This window comes from Thermobia domestica, chromosome 12, assembly GCF_964235325.1.
Source record: "Thermobia domestica chromosome 12, izTheDome1.hap1.1, whole genome shotgun sequence".
Classification (NCBI taxonomy): Eukaryota; Metazoa; Arthropoda; class Insecta; order Zygentoma; family Lepismatidae; genus Thermobia; species Thermobia domestica.
The window spans coordinates 228,047,836-228,072,419 of NC_137465.1; the positions used below are offsets into that span (position 1 = coordinate 228,047,836).

Sequence of the window (24,584 nt, forward strand, 5' to 3'; positions counted from 1 at the left end):
CACTATATTTAACTGCACATTGAGATATACGATTCCTGTAGAGGAAAATTAGACAGCAACAAATTATAATTTTCCAATTAGATTTCGGGAACCAGAAAATTTTCTAATATTTCAAGTTGGGAAGTAAAAATTTACGTAGTCTCTCTCTCTCTCTCTTTCTCTCTCTATTATATCTACTTATTTATAAATGTTACAGAATGTAAATCTATAAAAGTAGTAAAGCTATGAGAAAACAGTCTTATGTGTATTAAACTGACGAAATCTAATATTGTAAGATCAAAGGTGGATTCTGAGGGAAGAACGCATTCAAGTTTTTGAAACATTCTTGAAAGGAAAAATCATTAGATTTTCACTTCATGAAACTTTTTAAGACAATATTTATTACCAATAAATTTTATGGCTAAACAACGATATATGAATAAGTGGAGTATGTTTTTATGAATCGGAAAACATTCATGACTTTTAATAAATTGAAATTTTAAATAATAGAATGGGATATTTGTACTCTACGAAGTCATGTTCTCTGCACTTGGCATACACACATACACATACACACACACAGAGAGAGAGAAAGAGAGAGAAGTTGAATTGAGTTGATTTTGAGTTAACGTCCCTTTCAGCAGCGAGACCATATAAGACGGGACCAACTGATTAACGTGAACCGAACTACATGAGCTCCTGCTGGGAATCGAAGCCAGGTCTTCCATGCCAAAGGCGCGTATGCTAACCGCTTAGCAACGAAGGAGCTCGCAGATGAAAAGAGAGAGAGAAACACTGTGTAAAATTTTACTTCCCAACTTGAAATATTGGAAACTTTTCCGGTTCCCGAAATCTAATTGGAAAATTATAATTTGTTGCTGACTAACTTTCCTCTACGGAAATTCAATTTCGTAGCTGAATGTACAGTTAAATATAGTGGAAAATTTTCCACTTAACATCACTATACATAATATCCAAAATTGTCCGGCTTATGAAAAGTTTTTCCACTTGTTTCTACATCGTCATGAAAATTTTCCGATCTATGAAAATTCCTTTCACTTGTTTCTGCAGAGCAATAAAACTTTCCGATTCGCAAAAAGTTGTTTTACTCTTTGCTTCAAAATGACGAAAATTTTGGGACTCAAAAAAGTTCTTCAATTTTTCCATATAAGACAGAAAATATTTCGATTCATGAAAAATTGTTTCACTTGTTCCTACATAGTACTGAAAATTATCTGAGCCATGAAAATTTTCAGATTCTTTAAAAGAACTTCCACTTTTTTACATTTCTGTACATGAATTCAACCAATTTTATGATTACTGATGAATTGTTACTTGATTGCTGATATTTTTAGAACGGAAAATTTTCCGGAAAAATATAGCGGAAAATTTTCCACCTCACATTACTAATGGTATACTGACATTACTAATGGTATACTAATGGTCTATTTGTCTATATTACATCACTAATATTGCTTCTATATTGCTTCAAAATGACGAAAATTGCTTAAGCAGAACTGATTGAATTATTTGGTATATAGCAAATTGTAGCTATCATTTTTATAGATACTAAATTTTTGTTTTTTGAAGTTGTGAACACGTCATAACATATTTTGAATATGACAAATATGATAATTGTATGATGCTTTACAAAATAAAAATTGGTAAGGTTTTATTACCTACTCTTAAAAAAGAATTGAAATATTGTCAGGTTTACAAAAACATGTTAGATTTCAGAAGAGTACTGTGTAATTTTTAAAGATAGCACTGTAACATTTAAGTAAGACTTCGCTTATCCAGTCCGGTGGTATAACATTATTGTTTTTTTCTTTTTTAATGAGATTTGTGTAAGAAAGAGAAAGTTTATCTTAATTCCTATTTAGTGCAAGTTTTGAGCATTTACTTAAATTCTTATTACTATCACGATGGGCTCATTTTCTCTTGTATATTCACTTCAATAAGTTTCCTGTTTACCAGTTATACTCAATTGTAAGAAACAAAGATTCGTAGTATGTATACTATAAAAGTTTGTGTGCAAGTTTAGTTGTAGTTCACGCAGTGGTGCCCCCCCCCCTTTATGTCCATGACGCACCCCCCAATTGTCTATCCGTAGGTGTTCTTCCATGAAAAAATCTACTTTTTGATTAATTTTTACCCCCCCCCAAATATTTCAATGACGCAATTTGCGTCATAGCCCTCCTCTGTGGACACCCCTGGTTCACGTAATTTTTGCGTTTCCGACAACATAAGAGGAGTAGCATGTAGAAATTGTATAAATATATCTGGAATATTGTATAAATATATCTATTCTATCCAATTATACCAGAGTTTATAAACACAGCAGGTACCGTCAAATGGGGTGAATAGAAACACATTTTTGGCTATATGAGAATATAAGTCTGGTAATGTTAAAGATTTCGCGTATCAGATTATTCCAAAAGAAAGGTCTTAATATGCTAATGAATTTCAGTAAACGTCATATTAATTTATCAACTCCACTTTTCTTCACCTTGATTTTTCTTAATGTTTCTATTCACCCCTACCCATAGGGTGAATAGAAACAATTACTTTATTTTCATTGTTGTTTCTTTTATACTATTGGAAAGGTAAAAAAGAAACAGCGTATTTGTTGAAACGAACTATTTATTTGATACCTGCAAGATATTAGTTCAATAAGACCAGTATTGCATAAGTTACAAACTTACAAAACAATACAATGCACAATATAGGTATAAACGACCATATAGTTTTGATGATATTTGAATAAGATTTAAACCACTGAAATCATCAGGGAAACTTATCATGAGTTGAGTTGATTTTGAGGTTTACGTCCCGTTCAGCAGCGAGGCTATATGAGACGTGGACCTACTGTTTAACGTAGAATCAGAACTACATGAGCTCCCGCCGGGAATCGAACCCGGGTCTCCCACGCCAAAGGCGCGTACGCTAACCGCTTAGCCACGAAGGGGCCCGAAAGTTATCATATACTTAAAGCGTGCTGACGAACTCCTAATAAAACTCAACAGTTTCGTTCTGAAAATTTCATTGTTTATGTGCTCTCTTATAAAACACTCCCACATATGCATCATGTTCCCATTTTCGCACTTGGGTGCTGAATAGTCTCATCGAGTTTTAGCTTCTCATTTTACCACAGCAAAATCACCAGCTTTAGAAAACCATCATCTAGTTCGTGATCGTCTGGAATGTTGTCTTCTGGAGTGTTGTCTTTCTCCTCTTCCGACAATACAAAGGTAGGTTGAGTTTCGTTGTGATTTGATGAAAATGTATCATTTTCAGAAAACAAACCAAAACTCTTACCAGAAACATCTATTCGTACTCTCTTCTTCCCTTATTTAATTTTTTCATCTTCTCTCATGCTCCTGAGAAGATCCATAAGGGAACGGTTTACAGTCTGAGATGACTTTTGCTGTTCTGTTTCTTCTCGTTCATTGTCTTTTCTTGGCAACATCCTCAGTATTTGGTCTCGACAAAGGGAAAAAATTCCACACTTTTCAAATCCAGCCCTGATATTTTCCTCCTTCAGTTTCACACTTTTTTTTTTTTTTTTTCAGAAGACTTGGAAATTTGTTCTTAAGATGGTTGATACATTCCTATCAGGTCCTTTTTTCTGCTCCTCAAGAATTTTCCACTCCTTGAGGAATTTCAAGAATTTCCCAAGAAGTGTTTCTATTCACCCCACTAATTAAAAATCATAACAATAACCCAGTAAAGTTAAATTTTGATTAAAAATAATTTACAAAAGGAAAACTTTTACTATGAACGTCAGTAAATGAAACAACAAACTACAAAATAGGCATATGTTCAAATGCAACAAATATGAAAATGTCATACTTACCAAGAAAGTTTAAGGAGCGCTAAAATACCGTGTAAAATTTCAGTAACACATTAATGCTACTGCCGTCTACCTCAGTGTTCCCAACTCAGTAAAACATTTTGTGTCTGCCCTGGACACTTTAGCCGTATAAGACTATGTTAAGAAATTTCAGTTTTCTTGATTAATTTATCATCCAGATAAATCCAAAACTAATCTGGGAGTTTTGTTTCTATTCACCCCCATGTTTCTATTCACCCCATTTGACGGTATTCATTATTCAGCTCTTTTCCTGTTACACAATGTCGTGTTTGAACGGCTCAGCGCCACAGATGACTGACCAACATCAAGGAAGATTCGAGAAAACTAAGGATAAGGCTTGCAGATTATATGCGCCCTTATGGATCGCCACATTTTCTCGATTCTGGCATCATGTTGACTATATTGTTTGGGCTTTGATCATGTTTGGCACACAGAATATGTTACAGCCATTTCAGTATAGAACTCAAAATATGCCTTGGTATCAGTTATTGATCTGCGGCGCTCAGCCATCTATTTACGGGCAAACTGCACGCAACATTTTTATTTTTTGTAATTAAAACATGTTTTCTAGTAATTATGGGGACCACCTCAATTATCAAAATATCGAATGGTATCGAAGTATCGAAATATCGAAGTATATCGAAATATAGAAAAATATCGAAATATTTAAGTATTGAAAAATATCGAAGTATCGAAGAATATCGAAATATCGAAGTATCGAAAAATATCGAAAAATATCGAAGTATCGAAATATCGAAAAATATCGAAATATCGAAAAATATCGAAGTATCGAAATATCGAAAATATCGAAGTATCGATATATCGATTTCGATATTTACAAAATATCGAAATTTCGATATTCACAAAATATCGATCCATCGATCGATATATCGAAGTATCGCACATCCCTAGCGACTAACATATATTAGTTCCAATGTTCATATTTTATACATTTTGAAAATTTTGTAGTTAGTGTAACGTGGGAAATTCAAAAGCTGAATGGAATATCTGCCTCTTGAGATGGAGTTTTATAATGTTTCAATGTTGGTATCACTGGAGTAGAATTTTCTCCTTCATTTGTTTATATCAACATGGCTAGCCGAGTTGAACATTTGTATAGGCAAGCGTTAAAAACATTTTCTAGAAAATCTGGTGAAGTAAATAGGTCATTTGAAGAAAACTTTTCAAAATTAAAGAACATTGCTAACCAAATAACTTCGGAAGATGTAAAGCTGGACAGATGTCTGGAGAGGAAGCAAGAACTTGATAGTAGAAGAGCACCAGTTACGTACGTCGAAATGTATGAAGATGAAGATGTTACAATAGGAATATTTATTGTTAAGGCTGGATGCCGGCTTCCACTACATGATCACCCTGAAATGCACGGTATTTTAAAAGTAATTTTTGGAACGTTGAACATTCAGAGTTACAACATTATTACTGACGAAAAAAGAAATTCTGAAAAAGTGCCCAAGAAACCTGTATTCCCTCTTAGTGCACTCATATCTAGTGACAATTTTTTATTAGCAGAAAAGTTACCTGGTACTGTTGTAACTGCATCTGATAGTGTATGTGTATTAACACCCTCACAAGGTAATTTACACGAAATCCATGCAGTCGGAGGACCGGCTGCGTTTTTAGACATTTTATCACCTCCGTATGACTCTCTTGTTCCTGGGCTCGGGAGGCGGGAGTGCCACTATTATATGGAACTGGAACAAACAGATGATAACTCTGGTGAGGAGAGTGAGCGAAATTTCCGATGGTTGCTTCCAATCTCTAGTCCTTCAGATTTTTGGAGTGATACTGCCCAGTATGAAGGACCTTCATTAAGGTACCGATGCTTTTGTACTCTGCAGTAACCATAGTAACACAGTATGGTTAGGTATGCATCAGTAGCAATATGAATTTGTAGTAAGAGATCTATTTTAGGGTTAATTTTACATTGCATTCTCCAGATGAATTCTTACGTATGCACGAAAACCAGGTCTGAACTCGTACTAACCTGGGCTAGGTCGTGTCGCTAATCTGCGGCACAACAGGACAAATTAAGAAGGCCTATCGGCATGGCGCAGGCGCGTTAGAGAAGGTGGTATGCACATACAGGCAGCTGTTTGTTCTCTTAATTGAAAGTAATGACATTCGTGTCTGCGCAAAAATACCAGCTGGAGCGGGGTTTTTAAAATCGGACCCGGAATCTAGTTGCTTGGGGAAAGAGTGTTATATATGATTTAACAGTTTAAGTTCGTAAATTTTGTTAGTACTAACCGTAGTAAAGAAGAAATCAAATAATTTCAAGCTAAAATGGGTTATGCTTAGCAGTTGGGGTCTAGAAGCACATAAAAAGCACAAAATTTAAGGCAAGGTTCTAAAACACAGGTCCCCCTTCCCATTTAGCTGTGAAAAAGACAGAAAACAACGTGCCCTGCGGGGCTCTAACCCGCCTTCACTTGCTGATGCTCGATCGGCAATACTGTATGAATTAAATATTAAACTTTGGTACAGAAGGGATCCAACCTAGCTACTAATCTATATAGGGGGACCTGTGTTCTAGAACCTTCCCCAAAATTTACAGGGGAAATGAATGATGCAAGTAGTTGTACGTAACATAACGTAACCAAGACTAACCAAATATAAACAGAAATAAGCGAAATTCTATCATTTTTTGGAAGGACCCCTACACTAACATAAACTAACCCAAAGTCACCTAAACTAACCTAATGTGAATAGAAATTACCGAAATTGTAACATTTTTTAGAAACAATTGCTGGACCCCTTCTGCTAAACATTAGCCGCTAAAATAGTTTTAAATTATACTAGTTGTCAATCAAAGTGTATTTTTGTAAGCATACCTTGAAGTGATTTAAAAATATTCGTAGAGTTAAGTTCCGAAGACAATCATACAAGGAATCACGGGAAGAACATAAACATACAACCTTGTCTAATATAAACAGAAGTCGTGAATAGTTAATGGAGCGTAAGGAACACAATAATTATTATCTAAATATAGAATATACCTCTGAAGATCAAATATTCCTCATCTATATTTCAGGCACAAAGATCCGAGCACTCTTCAACAGGATAGTTTAAAGTTTGAACCATGTTATGTATTAGAAACTTAAATCATATCTGGAACTTCAGTGATAATATGGTGTACTTATGAAGATTATATTGAGAAGCAGAGTATTGAAAGAACCATACTTAAAGGAAACTTCGGACAAAGTGTAAGTTACCGCCGTCTTCGGAACTTACGTCAGTTATGACGAGATTGCATATTGTGATAAAGGCAAAGGTATTCATAGCGGTATATAAATGTGCTTGTACTGTTCTTACTGCTATTTAAAAAAAATCACGACACAACAATGAAAATAAAGACAAAAGAGATGGTAAACACAGATCAGTGTTGCAAATTTTTCGAGAATTAAGGTGAAACATGTATTATATGCAAACGCCGTGGCACACACAGGGAGTGAGGTACTAACGTTTTGTACACCTTAAATTAAATATTGACAAGAACTGTTTACGCTGACTCCAAGTCTAGAAGGCTCCGTTGAACAGTATTGCCATCAACAGAAGAGAAAAGTTGAGTTTGGAAAAGGTACAGTAACTGGGAAAAGGTCACTAGTGCAGTATGGTTTAAAACCTATAATGCAAGGCGGTAGATCGTAGTTATGCGAGATCGATAAGACACGTACTGACTGAGATATTTGGTATCTTGTTAAAACTGAAGTAAGGTTTGTAAAAGATGGCAACGCTGCACAGTGGGTTGGAATCCTAACAACTTTGGTCAAAATATGAAACAACGTGCAATTTGCATGGGTTTAGTACTTACGGGTTTTTGAGGACGCTGATAGTGATGATGACGTCAGAATTGAAAAGTTCAGAATGGCTGGTCCAATTTGGCGGACAAAGTATGTTCGGAATGCTCCAAATGGGCTAAAAATTGTGTTTGTTATATTTGTGAGGTCTCGAATAACGTTTTGGATGCTACAATTGTAAAATTCAATTTGCCGGAAAAAAAAATACGGTGGATAAAATAGGCGTAATTGTCCATTCGAGAATTTCGTAACGAATTTGATTCCATATTGGATCCAGTAACAGGAACCAGTGCCAAGTTGAGCCTGAAAATGATAATGCTATCCAGTAACAAACACTGGTTTGTCGTCAAGTCGACACGGGTTAACGTTCTCGTAGGGAGCTGCTATTTCACTAATGCGTGTTTACCGTCACATAGAATACATGTAGCGGGTGTGCGTAACGCAACACGAAACTACCTTATATAAGGGCTACTCTAATATACATATTCTTTTCAGAAAATAATACGAGAAAGATGAGTACAACGAATTGTTCGTTTCATACGTGTTTGATCTCAAATTGTAATATTAGAAGTACAATTCCAATTGTGCGTAAAGCCCAGAAACACATATTGTACCACTGGCATCTAGAGTCCCTCGAAGTAGTCTCCCAGAGAATCCACTAGAAACAGAATCATGGCACCACAGTAACGTCACATGGTCGTACTACTCCCGCACTTTCTTGCAACGACACCTACGTCAGGCTATTCGGGAGAAACACCCTGAACGTCTACACGATGGACTCATCCTTTGTGATATGTAACAGCCCATACGGCAGCGTGTATGCAGAATCTCTCGCGGTGGAGATGGGAAGTACTCGAGCATTTACCATATTCGCTAGACTTATCATTTTGCTATTTCGACCTTTTACCAAAACTGAAGGAACCATTGCATGGAACACGCGTTTGAGCACGTGAAGATATTGCCACGAACGTAAGAATTTCACAGCAGTGACCCATCAAATCAGAAGATTCGGCACCGCCTTCCACATTGTTGGCAGTGTGTGGTAGATTACTTTGAAGATGCCATTTGTATGTTTCTGGTCTTTATGCAGAGTTAATAATTGTACTTGTAATGGTTCGTAATGTTGTGATTAGAGGTGAAAGAAGTATGAAACGAACGATTCGTTCTATTTATTTTTTTCTCGTGCTATATGTATGTTGATCCAACTCCCTTCATGTAACGTTTACATATGTACTAACCTTCCATTTGCATATTTCATCATTTCTTGCTTTCTTTCCATTTTAGTATTAAAAAAAATAAATAAATAAATAAATAAATTAGACATGACTTTTTCGCTGATCCTCGTAGTGCAGTTTTAAGTAATTTATAAATAGGAAATAGAAGTGTTGTACATAAATCATTCTCATAGAGTGTTTTCGTTGTTTGTTAAACTACTGAAATATGCTTATATAGATTTTTATAATTTAGTGCACCACTCAAGTGCTATAGACGTGTATATGAATAGCTAAACATATTCCCAATTTAAGCTCAAAAATTATCCTGATGAAAAGTAATTCGAGTATCTTGCAGAAATATAGATGATAAACTAAAATAAAAGGAAAAAGAAAATTAAAGTCAGGAACACATCCGAGTTACTATGCATTATATTTCTGTGTATTTGAACCTAAAACACGAAATCAAGAAAAGGAAGGACCGGATGGGTCAAAATGACCCATCACCATATTTTAATATTCCACTGTAAACGTACTTGAAATATTAAGTGAATAATATTTTATGAATTTGTTAAGGCCAATAGCATTAACAGATTCATAAAATATTATTCACTTAGTATTTCGAGTACGTTTACAGTGGAATATTAAAATATGGTGATGGGTCATTTTGACCCATCCGGTCCTTTAAGGTATGTTAGATGTTTAAGAAAAAAAAGTTTTGATACCTCATGTTGCTGATGAAGATTCCAGAAATTAGTAAACTCGAAGTTGATTCGGAAAGAAAACAACATGCACTAAAAGGTAATTTTTGAATCTCACTGGTTACTATAAAACACGGGAAATTTAAAATCAAAGCTTTTGCTGAAAATACATCAGGTTCTTCGTAATTTTCAGCAGGTCAGCACATTTGTTTTTAATAAAAATTCAACGTCTGGAAAAATAAAAGAACATATGCATACATTAGCATCTTGGAAACAGGATCTCGATGAAAATATTAACTATATCATGCAATTACGACTAAGTAAGGTACAACAAATATACTATGTAAAGAAGTTTGTCAATGAAACAAGTATCGTTAAGTAGAGACAGAGAGGGGGGGGGGGGGAGCTTGAAAAAATTGGCATAAAAGTCTGTTCATATCAAACTCTCAAAATTGAAAAATCATGTCGTTCAGAAGTTATATTAGGACAAAGAATTACAGGGGAAATCGATGAGATAACATGGCGAATGTTAAAGTAGATATAAAGAAATGATAAAAGGAAGGTAAAATTATGCTTAAAGAACTCCAAAATTAATCGAAATGTAGTATCCTGTTGTCAAAGGGTTTCTTTAATGGGTAACAAAATAAGTACAGTAAATAATTTGTATGTACAATTCGAAACCACAGCTTTTAAAAAATAGTGGTAGTTTTTCATTTTAACCAAGGATCCTACCGTGAATTCGGTTACTACAAACTTCTTAAACTGAACATGTTATATAGCATCAGAAAAATTTTACCAAAATCACCAATAAAATCTTTATTATCTCTTACGCACCAAAACCGTACCAGTTTAGTGTTTGATCTGGCAACATTAATATGAAATAACCTAGTAACAAGCAAGCAGATTTAACATTGTGATAGAAGACTTCATATTTTAAAAAAGTTGGTGTTCCCACATTGTCTGATTTTTAATCAGTCTACCACTTCTTTTTCTGTAGAACTCATTTGAAATATGAACCCTGTCCGTTTTCTTAACTAAATTATATGACTAACCATAAGGATTCTGCGATTTCAAGTCATCCCAAACATTTAGGAATGTCTGCTTGTAGTATTAAGCAGGTTAAAAGTTATTAGAAAAACTACACCACGCATTGGAAAGCAACGAAGCAGCTCACAATAAATTTTGATGAAGGCAACCTTGACAAGGATTGGGACTGTACTACCTCATTCAAATTTTTAAGTTCTACCAAATAGGAATGAACCTATTTATTAATTCATATTATATATAAGCCCAGGATACGTGATAGCGGAATTATTAATTGATCGTAGGATTATATGCGTAGTGAAATTTACACGTGTTAGAAGAATACTCTTACGAAGTTTTTCGACATCTCATAAACTGTAAATTTTGTGAAGAAGAAGAGTTACTTTGTATCGTGAATTTTTTGTGATCGACTCAAATAATTTTAGTGTTCTCTGACAGTTTATTCAACGACTTCTAATACTTGCTAAACTTGTCATATTGTTAAGGTTCATTCCTTTCTGTGGAATGCTTCTGAAAGAAGAAGAAAAAAAAAAATAAACTCGTTGCTTCTTTTGGAAAAAAGCGTGTTGTGAAATTTATAGTTAATCTTAGATCTTTCTCCTTCATGCGAATAAAATAATAAAATTCCAGACAATTAGTGATCAGTTTTCACTACGTACTTAAACAAAACAAGTTTCTTAGAAAAGTATGATGGAGCGTTAAATGCAGGCCACTGACTTCTGCGTGGAAATTGGAAATTTCTAGATAACTGTAAATTTACTTTTATCTTTGTTGTAGAAATTCATATACACAAATATGTTGAGTACGTAGTTTATTTATAATGCCTAGCCGCTACTTTTTGAACGGAGTCGTTGGGTTGACTTGTAAGATGCATGGTGTACAGCAGAACTGCTCGCCAGATAGTGGCAGGGATCTCACTCCACTAGTTAGTGTATTTTACGTAGAACGGGGGAGGCTGGCGATATATTAGTTTGATAGAGGTCGGGTGACTGGAAACGAGTATCTCGGAAACAACAGTACTTGTCGGATGTCGGCGAACTGCTGTTAGAGGCTTCTAAAGCTGGAAAAAGGACGGTAAAACCAGCACAAAACCACGATACATGAGTCGACCATACCTCATTAAAGATATTAGACATCGTAAACTGTCGAATTGGTAGAACAGGATAATGCGCAAACTGTAGCACAATTAACAGTAGACAAAGCATGCATATGTCCGAGCACTGTTAGATATGTGGTCTCCGCAGGCGATATCCCACATATGTAACAATGTTAATCGCATGGCATCATCAATAACGACTGAAATGGGCACGAGCCCGTTATCATTGGACGGCCGAGGAATTGCACAGCGTTGCATGGTTCGATGAATCACGATATTGCCTTCATTGCACCAATAGTCGGTTCAGAATCCGTCGTCTTCCAGGGGAACAGCTGCTCGAGACGTGCACAGTAGGATGATAAGCCGGTGGTGACTCCGTTATGATGTGGAAAACCTTCACATGGTCATCCATGGACTTGATAGTGCGTGTGTAGAACACCACGAAGGCTTCTAGCTATTTGCACGTCATTGTTAATCACGTCTCGACCTTATTTCCAGCTGGAAATGACATCTTCCAGCAGGACAAAGCTCCTTGTTAAAGGCCAACATTATGGGGCAGTGGTTCGAAAAGCACAGTGGTGAATTTCAGTTGCTACAGTAGTCTTCGAACTTACCTTATCTTTGGGTGTCAGTGAAGGACAGATCCGAACTCGTCGCACTCCTCTGCGGAATTAAATGGCTTGTGTAGTGTTGTAAAAAAACGTTTTTTTTTCTGTGAAGTTTTTTTTCAATAAAAACATTGTTCTTTTTCATGTTTTTTTTCAAATGTCTGTTTTTTTTTCTTTCTGGCAACTATTATTTATTGATTTATGTTGCAGATTATTGAAATAATCAACAGAACTTGAGTCGAAGTCTCGTAACGTACAAATCGTTTGTTTCTTTGTACCTATACGAGCAAAATTGTGTGATTATTCCTTTCGGACCCAGGTCATTTTTGGCGTTTTCCTACATTTTCAGTTAGTGACTTACTGCTCAAAAACCATTCATTCGATTAATATGGTAAAGACCTTGTTTTTTAGAAAATGGATATGGCTATGTTTTGGTGTAAGTTGCATTGCAGTGTTCCCAACGGGTGGGAAATTATTGAGGTAAATGTAGGGGTGAAAATTTACAAAAAAATTCCCTAACCGAATTTCGATTTTTTTTTTTTTTTGTATCTAGCACCACTGCTGTTATATGAGTTCAAGTCACCTAAAAAAATTCTTTGGTGTGTTGACAAGGTACAGTGAAATCGTGAAGTCGCTGGCTTCCATTCAAAGAGGGAAAGAAAGAGTTCTCTGTCATCATACACATGAAATTTTGACACTTTTTACGCCTCAGAAGCAAAAATCAACAGATATGTCGGAGCTACAGCTTCTCTAATTATCCTATTGCAACTTTTTATGGTGCGTTCTGTAGGGCAAAGAGGAAGCTTTCAGGTAGTGGTACGTTTGTTTCAATGTAGCCAGCAAGAGGGTAATAATAAGAAGGGAAAAGGGAAATTTTCCGAATTTCTCACCTAAAATCGGGAATTAATTGTTTTGGCTGGAAACACTGCCATCAGACAGACGAAAATTATCTGAAAATAAACCTTAGTAGTCCAAGAATATATCCTACAAGTATCATGGCGATATCTAACAAAGTAAGCACGAAAGTTTAAAAAATATCTCATCCTACCTCAGAAATTCACCATTTTCTTACCATTTCCAGAACATGGTTTATTATAAACCTCAACTGTACTTTTTCTAATTATTCTAGTGAAACTTTTTATGATGCGCTGTGTAGGCTAAGGACGAAGCTTTTAGACACTGGTATGTTTGTTCGAGTGTAGCTAACAAGAGGGAAATAATAGAAACAAAAAGGGATTTTTGTTTTCAAAATTTGCCCCTAAAATCTGGAATTAAAATTTTCTGTAGCTTGCAACATTGCTATCAGACACACACAAACTATCTTAAAATAAGCTTTGGTATCCCTCTAATATATCCTACAAGTATTGTGACGATATCTAATAAAGTAAGCATGTCAATAAAAAAATCTCATTCTACCTTAAAAAAATCACAGTTATCTTTCCAATTAGTGAACAAGGTCTACTGTAAACCTCAACTGTACTTCCCCTAATTATCCTATTGAAACTTTCTATAGTACGTTGTGTAGGGAAAAGACGAGACTTCCAGATACTGGTACGTTTGTTCCGATGTAGCCAACAAGAGGGAAATTATAGAGACAAAACAGATAATTTTCCCAAAATTTCCCCCTAAAATCTGGAATTAAAATTTTCTGTAGCTGACAACACTGCTACCAGACAGGCGGAAACTATGTTAAATTAAACATTGGTACACCACTAATATATCCTACAAGTATTATGGCGATATTTAAGGAACAAACTTTCTAATTACCAAAAATATATTACGGTAAACAGGGCAAAAGGGAAAAACTAGAAAAATCAAGGTTTAGAACCTAAATACGAATTTTTCGTGCGCCCCCTAATTACCCCATTGTAACGATCTGTACTTGCGTTTGTTAAGTAAGGACAAATGTTCGATTGGCCTAAGTTTGACTTGCACTCGGACATATAGGTACGGATTTATAAACAAAAATCTCGAGTTTTTTTTTTTTTTTTGCCAAATTTAAGGAAGTTTTAATTTCCCTAATTGGCAACACTACGCGCAGGCCCGTCCAATTGATGTCAACAGTTAGGTATCCATCCGAGGTATCTATCTGGTAAGTCTTAAGGAGGTCTTTCTACAACGAAGGAAGCTACCGGGAAAAAAGAAGTAAAGGAAATTCGAAAAAATTCTCGAATTTTTGACGGGTGAAATTTGAGAAGAAAATTCGACACCAGAAGAAAAACAAATTAATATGATAAACTATGGCCCAACCATATTTGGCAAGAATAATATCCCGATATCTTAATTAGTGTCTACACAGGAGCGAATTAAAAAAGTGACACACCGTGTGTGCCATTTTCGCCACCTAGTGTACATTTGATTACATTTTTTTACTACTAACCCGTGTTGTTGTAGTTATAATCTCGACTAATAATAATATCGTTGTTGTAAACAATAACTTTATAAGGAAAATTTTCTCTCCTGTTTACATCTTAGCTCCAACACTGTTGGTGAGAAATGCAGGGTGTTTCAAAATGAATATCGGGGTTTTAAGTCTTCGTAGTACTTATTACATTTTACGTACAATTATAAGCAATGCATCAAGTAGAAGAGCATCTCAAATAGTCTTTGCTACAAGTGTCCGATGTGAGATTCATTCGTCACATGGTACACATCTAGTCGATAGGCGAGAAAGGCCCATAAACCTTCCGCCATATGGCACAAAACACATTCAATTTAGGAGAGTCTCGTTTCAACTGTACCATCTCCTGAGGATTTGCTGACGGCCAGATGCAAACATTATGAGTGTTCACATTAGGTGAAATGTCGATTTATCACTGAAGACGACACGATCCAAAAAATCTTCATTGTTATGCAGCAATATTTCACTTGCGAAATTGGCACGTAAACCGTAGTCTTTTGTGTAGGCTTTAGACCTGTAGCAACTGCAAACGATAAGGACGTAGTTGCAAGCGTCTCCTTAATATTCTTCACACAGATGGTTGCACTGTAACTACAGATTCAGTCTTTATTATAACACAAAAAGCTTTCTGCTCTCTAGTCTCCATCTTTGCTACTTGCTCTTTCTAACGGCAGACAGAAGAAACAATGCATGTACACTCATGTCCAAAATGATTGTCGCATACCTATAATTGTCTTTTTGTAAGAATATAATTTGATAATGATTTTGTAGGATACATTTAATACTGATATTATGTGTATAATCGGAAAATGTATATTTGTAGTAAATTTCATAGGAATAGAATTATAAATACGAAAATTAGAATCAGTAAAACAAAATGTAGCTAAATGGACAAGAAAGTTTTATTTTCGTTTTATTTTTCTTATTTACTGGTCTTTTGACATGGAATTTGCCACATACATGTCTTTGCCGATTACACACATACTAACATTATAAGAAATACCAGGCGACTTCGTTATCAAATTATATTGCTACAACAATATATTTATAGATATGCGACAATAATTTTGGACATGAGTGTACATGCGTGCGTACAAAACTGTTTGAGTTGCTCTTTCATTTGATATAATATTTATAATTGTAAGTTAATTGTAATAGATACTACAAAGTTTCAAAACCCTAATATAATTTTGAAACACCCTGCATTACTTCAAATTCAGTCATCCTATATTCATGTCTTGTACACAGGCCTACATATACAAGAAGTGCCATTATTATCAACTGCTAACTTTCATCATCATACACACGGCCGGCCCTAGGCAATTTGTCGCCCCGTGGAATGGCATAATTTGCCGCCTCCCCCTTTCTCCAGAAAGAACAAATCTTAAAAGTCATGATTTTAAGTATGCTACTCCAGCATGAACAACGAAGGGGAGGGTAAGTGTAGTCGCACTCAGAAAGGTTTAAATACTTACTAAAAATGCAATCCCGTTGTGTCTGTTTTTTTCTTTAAATATTAATTTATTATGTGAAAGATAAAGCAAACACACCTGCAGAAGAAAGATGGTAATCCTCTTTATAAAATTCAATATCGAGCTTCAATCTCAATGTATCGGTTTGCAATTCGAATGCAACTAGTTCTTTTATCTTTATTTCTTGATTTTCCTTCTACATCTGTTAACATTATTTAAAAAACTTGTTTCTATCTTCAATGATAACGAAATTGTTTCTGACAAAAACAAGACTAGTTGTCATATCAAAACTGTAATAACTTACTAAATGGAACAGATATTCGATACTATTCGAGAATTGAATTCTTGCATTTGAAAACAATCAAGCAATTTGTGCTCGGATGAATTCGACCATTTGCTTTAGCATTGTCCATGTAACCTTAAACTAATGCAACCTAAACATAATTTATGAATGTAGTATTCAAATAGATCAGCTTAGTAAATGTAACTACCATCATCATGAAGTCTGTTTCCAACAAGAAATATTTAATTTAAATAATATACCTACTTATAACTAGAGACCGGATGTTCAGCAAAATGCCTGTTCTTTAATGCTAAAGATATGATCAAAAATAACGTTTTAAAGTTTATATCGGGGATTATAGTTTCGATTTAAGCCAACTTTATTTTGCCTATTTCGCCTCTCACTGCCTAAATAATTGCTTTAGTGCCTAATGTTGCGTATTCTATGCATTTTCTTTGAAATAAGATTTAATTGGGAAATATTATAATTTATATACTGTAAATAGCACAAGCACATGGTACATTACAATCTCTCTCTCCCTATATATAATATGAAATACATATCAAGCTTCGTTCTTTACATATAGAATGAAAGAAGACATTAACAAACAGGTATGTTGCTATATTCTTTGAACACTATTTATGACGAATCTATTTTTTAAATTGTATTGAGTATTTATCTTCATTATTTCGAGTTACATTTTAGTGCTATTTTACTGCTTATTTTTTTTAAATTTTAAGTGCCTATTTGCCTGCCTATTTTTCAAGTTTTTAGTGCCTAAACATCCGGTCTCTACTTAAAACAGATTTTCCGGACCCTCCAAACTTGCCGCTCCACGCAAATGCACGTGTTACAGGTATGGTAGAGCCGGCTCTGCATATCATATATATCTAGTAGAGAAATTATTTATATATGACATTTAGAAAAATACTATTAGGCAAATTAGTATTAGTTTTTACCTTTAGACAAGTTATTTGAATTGTATACTGTTTGTGACATTATTTTCGTACATATTAAAGGCCTGCTTTCAGGAAAAAGCAAAATTTCATTTCTACTTTTATTTCTTAGTTGATATTGATGAAAACTGCCGAAACCCGAATTGTTAATAGGTATGGTATTCATGTAAATTGTAAAATATTTGTAGCGTATTAGTATCTAGCGTTTGATTTATGTTGCATTTTACGGTGATTACACCTACATAAAAATATTTCATGCTTAAATAGACGTAAGATGCATTACAAATGACTATTTGAAAAAAAAAAAAACGAAATTTAGAAAAAAAACGAGAGGCAATGTTTTTTTTTTCTAAAAAAACGTACATTTCTGAAAAAATACGAACGTTTTTTTTTTCTATTTACAACACTAGGCTTGTGTCTGCAGATGTGATGCACCATGTCTCCAGCCACCTACCAAGGCCTCATTTCTTTCATGCCAAACCATATTGCTAATGTTTTGCGGGCCAAAGGTAGACATACCATATATTGAATGGATGGTAATAATGTTCTGACTATTACTTTCCTCAAACAAAATAAAACATTATTCTAAAGTGTTTGAGGAGCAAGATTATTTTTTCCTCTCAGGAGTTTCGCAGGAAGGGGAAAATCTTAACAATACTTCAAGTTTAGCAAGTATTAGACGCCACTGAAGAACGTTTTGCAGCAGAGAACACTGAAACATTTTAAGTGAATCACAAAAATTCTCGATATAAAGTTAGACTGTTTTCACTTTAGTTAGCGGGGTCCTATAGCTTATACAGGGTACCTATCGGTCACGAAATTTAGCTTTTGGGTCACGATTTTTTTTAACTGTTCAAATGTAAGTACAGATTGTAAAATTTTGTTCTATGAAATGTCAAAGTTCACCACCAAAAATGTCTATTATCAGCTTTAGACGCTACCAAATCGCAAGCAAAGTACGTTCTATCGCATGGATGAAAATTCGGCCTAATTCGCACCCAAATTCACTCTTGAAAATATTAGGAAATTTTATGATTTGGTAAAGAAAAGGTCCCGAAATTTCATTTTGGGATTTTAGTTGACACCCTGTTATATCAACAAACTACAAATTTATTTAGTTTTTGAGATATTTTCTCGATGCTTCTGGGTGATTCGCCAACATATGATTTACGTTTTATTTAACGATAGTTCTAGATCCTAAATGTATGAAATTACTATATTCATCGATTTTCGTACTGGTTTCAGCGACTGAGGATAAAAGCAGCAATGGCTTGAGATTATTTCGTGTGAGTAAATTCATTGGCGTAGATTAGTCATATCATACGGGGTGTATCAAAAGTCCAGGGCCATAGGTCAGCTCCGTTATAAGTAAAGATTAGAAAAATGGAAGTAAGTAGTTTTCAATCAAAAATTGTGGAATTTTCCCAATTTCACCAACCGTTTGATCTCCACACTGATAAGGCGCCTCACGTTAAAAGAAAAGACTGCGGTTTCAGTTCAGTAGACTGTTCGAACGGAACGTAAATGATGCTGAAAAATGACACGGGAAGTACATTGTTATGTGAGAGAATCTTGAACATTTCAAATCTGATCCCAACAAGGTCCCGGGTTCGATCCCAGCCCCCGCCAAGTGAACTTTGTGGTGGACAAACACCGTGTGCGTGGGTTTTCTCGGGGTTCTCCCGGTTCCCCCACTTTCTTCATTCCACCATTTCATTCATTACTTATCATCATCGTCTTATATAGCCTAACCGGCATAACCGTGGGACGTAAAACTTAAAGATTTCATTTCATTTTTTTTTCTGATCCCAATAATGGTGTATTGTTGGTACGGCGAGGACCCAAGAGAACAGCCTGCTGCATGGTAATGGTTGGTTTTACATGTAAGAATGGACGCCTTACCAGTGTGGAGTCTAAACGGCTGATGCAATTTGAAAAAATTTCCATCATTCTAAATTGAAAACTACGTATTTCTATTTTTTCATTTGTTTACTAATAACGTAGTTAGCCTATGGCACCGGACTTTTGATACACCCGGTATCGTAAACTCATTCCTGGGTTGTAAGCTAATGGCCGAAAATAAAGGTGCGCGTTCTCTAGAAAAGAAGCTTCAAGAGTATTGTCTTCATGATAGCTTGCTTCTTAGGTACTATTACAAATACGAGACCTAATATTGTTAGAGTCAGATTATGTCATTAAATGATTTTTAACACTGGCCCGACGGAGACCATTCGAAACTGTAAGTATATACTAGTGAACCTGCGCTGTCTACACAGCACATATTTTTTTCCTTGTATATCCATATCCATATCCGATTAACTCTCATTGTGGTTCTACAGGCCTTTGAAGTTGCCAGCATACACTTAGGTTTTTCCATTCAGATTAAAGCGAAGCGCATGCAATGGCAGCCCTTACACGTAGCTCTTTACTGGTTCCTTAATACAAGATCGGCAATATCCTAGTGACACTGTTAATCTATGTTCGCCAAGAGTATTAAAGTAAGTGCCATCGCCGGACCAGTGTTAACACTGGTTCCAATTTATATTTGCTACCACTGTTTAATTCTTATATTAGGAACTGACACCTTCTTCCAAAGTACAGCTAGGCGAGGGAAATTTTCTTCCAGGGAGATTTAAGTTTAAATTATAAAAGACTAACTCTTAAAACTATGAATATGTGAATTAAACCGGCAGAAGCTTAATGTAATTTGATCGTGCTTCTTCAGCCTTTGCTTCATGAGAAAAACACGAACAGATTACATTAAATTATTATAAGTTTAAGTGTCTTAGATTTAATAGGTAATCTAAACTGTTTTTCACATCTGGACAAGTGGACACCACTATTGTATCACAATTTCAACAGCTTCTTCCTGGACTTCGAACAGTTAATGCGAACCAGTTATTTCTTCTAGGTGCTCCACTGCATGAAACAGGTTACGAAATAGCTTTTAATGAGCACCTAAATCAGCTTAAAACTGTTATTGAACGGTTAAAAATTTTACCATCTCACTTGGCATATTTCCTTCTAAAAAATTGCATGGGTATACCAAAGTTACAATATTTTCTTCGAACTACTCCAACATGGTGTATGCCATCTCTACTTCTCCAAATGGGTGCCTGCCTGAAAAGAGCATTAGAGTCTATAGTAAATATATCTATGAATCAAATACAATGGACACAAGCTAGTCTTCCAATTCGTTTCGGAGGTTTGAATATCCGCAGAGTCTCCGACCTCAGCCTTCCAGCTTTTGTTTCCTCGTGTTATGGGGTGAGACCACTCATCTCCAACATTCTTAACATTCCCGTTGATGTGGTCATTCATCACTTGATAGAGGCAATTGACGTATGAAAGTTCTTATTTGGACAAGATATACCATCCACATTGGAAGTACAGAAAAGCTGGGACAAAATAATCTTAAAATCAATTATTGAACAAGAGATATTCTTGGATAATGTATTTGATATAGCTCGCTTTAAGGCCTTACAAGAAAAAGAATCTGGCGCATGGTTGCAATCAATTCCATCGAGGAATATTGGAACTTTCATGGATAACAATTCTTTTCGTCTTTGTGTTGCTCTACGCCTTGGCATGAACATGTGTAAAAAATTTACATGCATTTGTCGGGAGCAAGTCAATGAAAAGTATTTGCTTCAATTGAGCTGTCCCAAAAGCGCAGGCAGTGTGTCCCGTCACGCTGAATTAAATGATATCTTAAAGCGTGCTTTGGCCAGCATAGACGTGCCTTGAATTTTAGAACCATCAGGTTTATCAAGGGATGATGGGAAAAGACCAGATGGCATCACGTTAATCCCCTGGGAAAATGGGCAATGTCTAGTATGGGATGTCACTTGTGTTGATACTTTTGCAGCTTCTCATATCGTATCAACATCTAAGGAAGCTGGAAGTGCGGCAGAAACAGCGTGCAGAAAAAAACATTTAAAATATAAATGCTTAAAAGAAGAACATTTTTTCATTCCCTTTGCTGTTGAAACAATGGGTGTTTTCAGCAAAGAGGCAAAGAATCTAGTGAAACAAATAGGTTCACAGCTGGTTGTGAAAACAGGAGATCCGCGGAGCAAACAATTTTTAATACAGAGACTCAGTTTAGCAATTCAGCGAGGAAACGCAGCTTGCATTTTTAAATCATTTCCCTCTGCTCCTATTATGGAAGAAGTTTTTTATCTTAAATAGTTAATCCGTTCCACGCTAGCCACATCTACCATCAAGTACTGTTATATGAAGGTTCAATTATATCACATTGCACACACAGTGTTGCCTGTAATTTCGTATATTATGTAATGCATTGATTCTTTGTACATCGTTTTGTATATTACGGTTAACTTTTTATCTATGACAGGTTGAGGATATTTCTTTTAATGTTTTGCATGTCTAATTTATTTTATGTCCTATTTTGTAGATATTTAAGCTGAAAAGTTGTTCTTTACAGTAGAGATAAAAAAGAGTTCGGAAGTAAAATAAATAAATTATTATAATAGGTAATTTTACTTAAAAAATTAAATCTACCTGGAAATAACCTTCCAAGTAATATCAGATAAAGGGTGCGCAGGAATTTCTGTCACATCGGCGCAAAGTTGTTTAGACAGTTTGAATGAATATCCAAAGCGATCGCAGATGTTCAAAGGGTTTGTGTACAGCCAAAGTGAAAATAGTGGCGAACCAAATTAGACGACAGGAATTCATGAAGTTTTCTCTGGCCAATGAATATGGCATCAAATTGACTGCTCATCATTACGTACAAGCGATTAGTACAAGACTGCGCAGACTGGCAAAGTTGAGGCGATTGCTCATGATGAATCCATCGCTGAGTAATTGTGAGGCTTCAAAGAAACTATGCGTATCCGGGATACGTGATGTTAAGAAAGACCTTGGTATCGTAACTAAGACTAAACAGTCTGTTCTATTGTATGAAAAGCGTCAGAGTATACGCGCAAAACATGTAAGTGGCCGTACAAGCAGTTAGTGAAATCAGGTAGTCAAAAATTCATTATAATGGATGACAATACCTACGTACCGTGTGACTCGACACAGATACCAAGTGAAGAATTCTACAGTCATATTTCGGGCACCAACATCCTGTTGACTTCAAAGTAAAACACAAGAAAGAATTTTCTGTCAAAATTCTGATGTGACAGGCCATTGCTCAGCATGGAATTATCAATTACCTCTTCATCACTGGAGTTCTTTAAATGGCCATATCATCTTGAATGACATCATCTGTAGCTCTTTTCTGAAAATTTTCCACACATTAGCGGCCTTCCTATTTTGGCCTGATCTTGTGACGAGCCACTATGTGCATGACGTTCGGCAGTTTCTAAAGGAGCACAATATTGGTTTATACCTAGTGAGAAAAATCCATCAAACATCCCCTTTTTATTCCCAGTCGAAAAGTTCTGGCCATTGTACAAACGTGCATGATAGTGCAATGGTGAGAATATCACAGACTTCGTAACTTTCAAACATGTGGACACACAAGACAGTGGCAACCAAACATTGGAAGCATTTGTTTCCAAACTTCAAAAGCGGCCTCTGCAAAGGGCGCAGTATAGTTTTTTTTTTTTTTTTTCCCTAACGAAATGATGTTTGTTTCTATGCGTATCAGTTTATTCATATGCTGTCATGGCTTTTCCATATATTGGTGTTTGCAATTTGTGACAGAAATTCGTGCACGCCCCTAGCTAAGAATCTAGTTGCTGTCTATTTCTCTAACAGCTATAAACTACTAATCAATACCATATTGCTACGTTTTGTGAGTTGACAAAAGAAAGAATGAAAGAAAAGAAAAAAAAACTTGAATTGGAACGTTGAACAAAAGAAGACTTGTTCGTGTTCATTTATATAATATGTAATATTGACCTTTAAATTTATTGTTTTTCAGCTTATGTTCTTATATACCATCATGTTCGAAAGAATTTATTCATCCACTTTGATTATTATTTAGAAAAAGTAGAATAAGAACCGTTAACACTGTGACCAATGATACAAATCTCAGTTACCAAAGATTGAAAAGAAGCGTCAATTTCCGCCACTATTTGCGTTCTTCAGTTAGCATAATTTCAATTTCTAATAATTGGTGTCTGTTTAATTTTGCTTACAGATAAAATAGATTCTAGAGAAATTAATGATCTAGATTTTAGAGAAATTTATTATTTGCTGTTAAGAACATGGTTGTATATGTTTGTGTAACCCTATTTAAATTATTTGTGTGTTATTTTAAGTGCATTTTGTATTGATTTCAGGTGAACATTTAAAACTGATGATCGATTGTGCGCGAACAAGAATTAATTATTATATTAGCGGGTTGTGCAGTGCTACTGCTGTCGAAATACACACTTCACATATAGTTCTGAGGAAACAATAAGGAACTTTCGACAACGTGATATAGGAAGTGTTGTAAGTGAATATGTGTATAAATAAGAAAATAATATATATTCATTTATGTTACAAAACACTAGTAATAGCTTCACCAAATATATTTTTTTAATGTTTTGTATTTTGTTAATTACAAGTAGTTGATGCCAATCTTTCATTTGTTAAGCTGGCAAACGGTATTTGAAAACTGATATGTTCTCAAATAACTTGCATACGATGCGGCAGTATTTTGTTTTTTTTTTTTTTAGGAACAATTTTGATTACTGACACTGTGTGTCTTAACAAATTGTCGACTTGTTGTTAACGTAAATGAATCATCTGAGGTTACCATTATGTCTAAACCAGTGTATATACAATTAGTATAATTATACATTGCTGTGACTTAATTTATCATGAATAAACGTTTACTATATAATACAAATTTTTAATTGCTTGTTCCCTACCGTAATGAGAGTTTGTATGGAAATAATATGATTCATGTATGGATGTTTTTGTAAAAGGCTTTTGGTATTCAAGTAAAAAATTATTTCAGTTTCAGTACCAACTGCTTTGATCTATATAAAATGTTCGGCTGTAATTTAAAAATAAACGTTTCGGGCTGAGGAATCTTGTGCAAACCTAATTGGTATGAGCACGTATGGTTCGAACAGGAGTAGGTTGCAGGCGCCACACGACATACAGTATATAAACCACATTACAAAGTCAATGAAAGCCCCTGGTCATAGACAGCAACATTCACTACAGCCATATC

The 24,584-nt window shown here is 35.1% G+C and overlaps 1 protein-coding gene across 3 annotated transcripts; it reads left to right on the top strand.

Annotated features, from left to right (window-relative positions):
• The first annotated feature begins 4,803 nt into the window (after positions 1 to 4,803).
• LOC145667078 (2-aminoethanethiol dioxygenase) lies at positions 4,804 to 24,267 on the top strand. 3 transcript variants are annotated; one of them, XR_014127862.1, is made up of 3 exons: positions 4,804 to 5,687; positions 6,906 to 7,077; positions 23,701 to 24,267. XR_014127862.1 is itself a non-coding variant. In XM_081734793.1 (2 exons), the coding sequence occupies exon 1, from the start codon at positions 4,945 to 4,947 to the stop codon at positions 5,713 to 5,715; it is 771 nt and encodes a 256-aa protein (XP_081590919.1). In that variant the 5' UTR covers positions 4,806 to 4,944; the 3' UTR covers positions 5,716 to 5,738; positions 23,701 to 24,267. The 3 variants fall into 3 exon arrangements, 2 of the variants coding, with proteins under 2 accessions (XP_081590919.1, XP_081590920.1); XM_081734793.1 differs by lacking the exon at positions 6,906 to 7,077 and having other exon boundaries at positions 4,806 to 5,738; XM_081734794.1 differs by lacking the exon at positions 6,906 to 7,077 and having other exon boundaries at positions 4,821 to 5,687; positions 23,701 to 24,263.
• The last annotated feature ends 317 nt before the right edge of the window (positions 24,268 to 24,584 follow it).

Excerpts from the sequence above, each read along its gene's own strand:
- LOC145667078 (XM_081734793.1), top strand. The coding sequence starts at position 4,945 with ATGGCTAGCCGAGTTGAACATTTGTATAGGCAAGCGTTAAAAACATTT.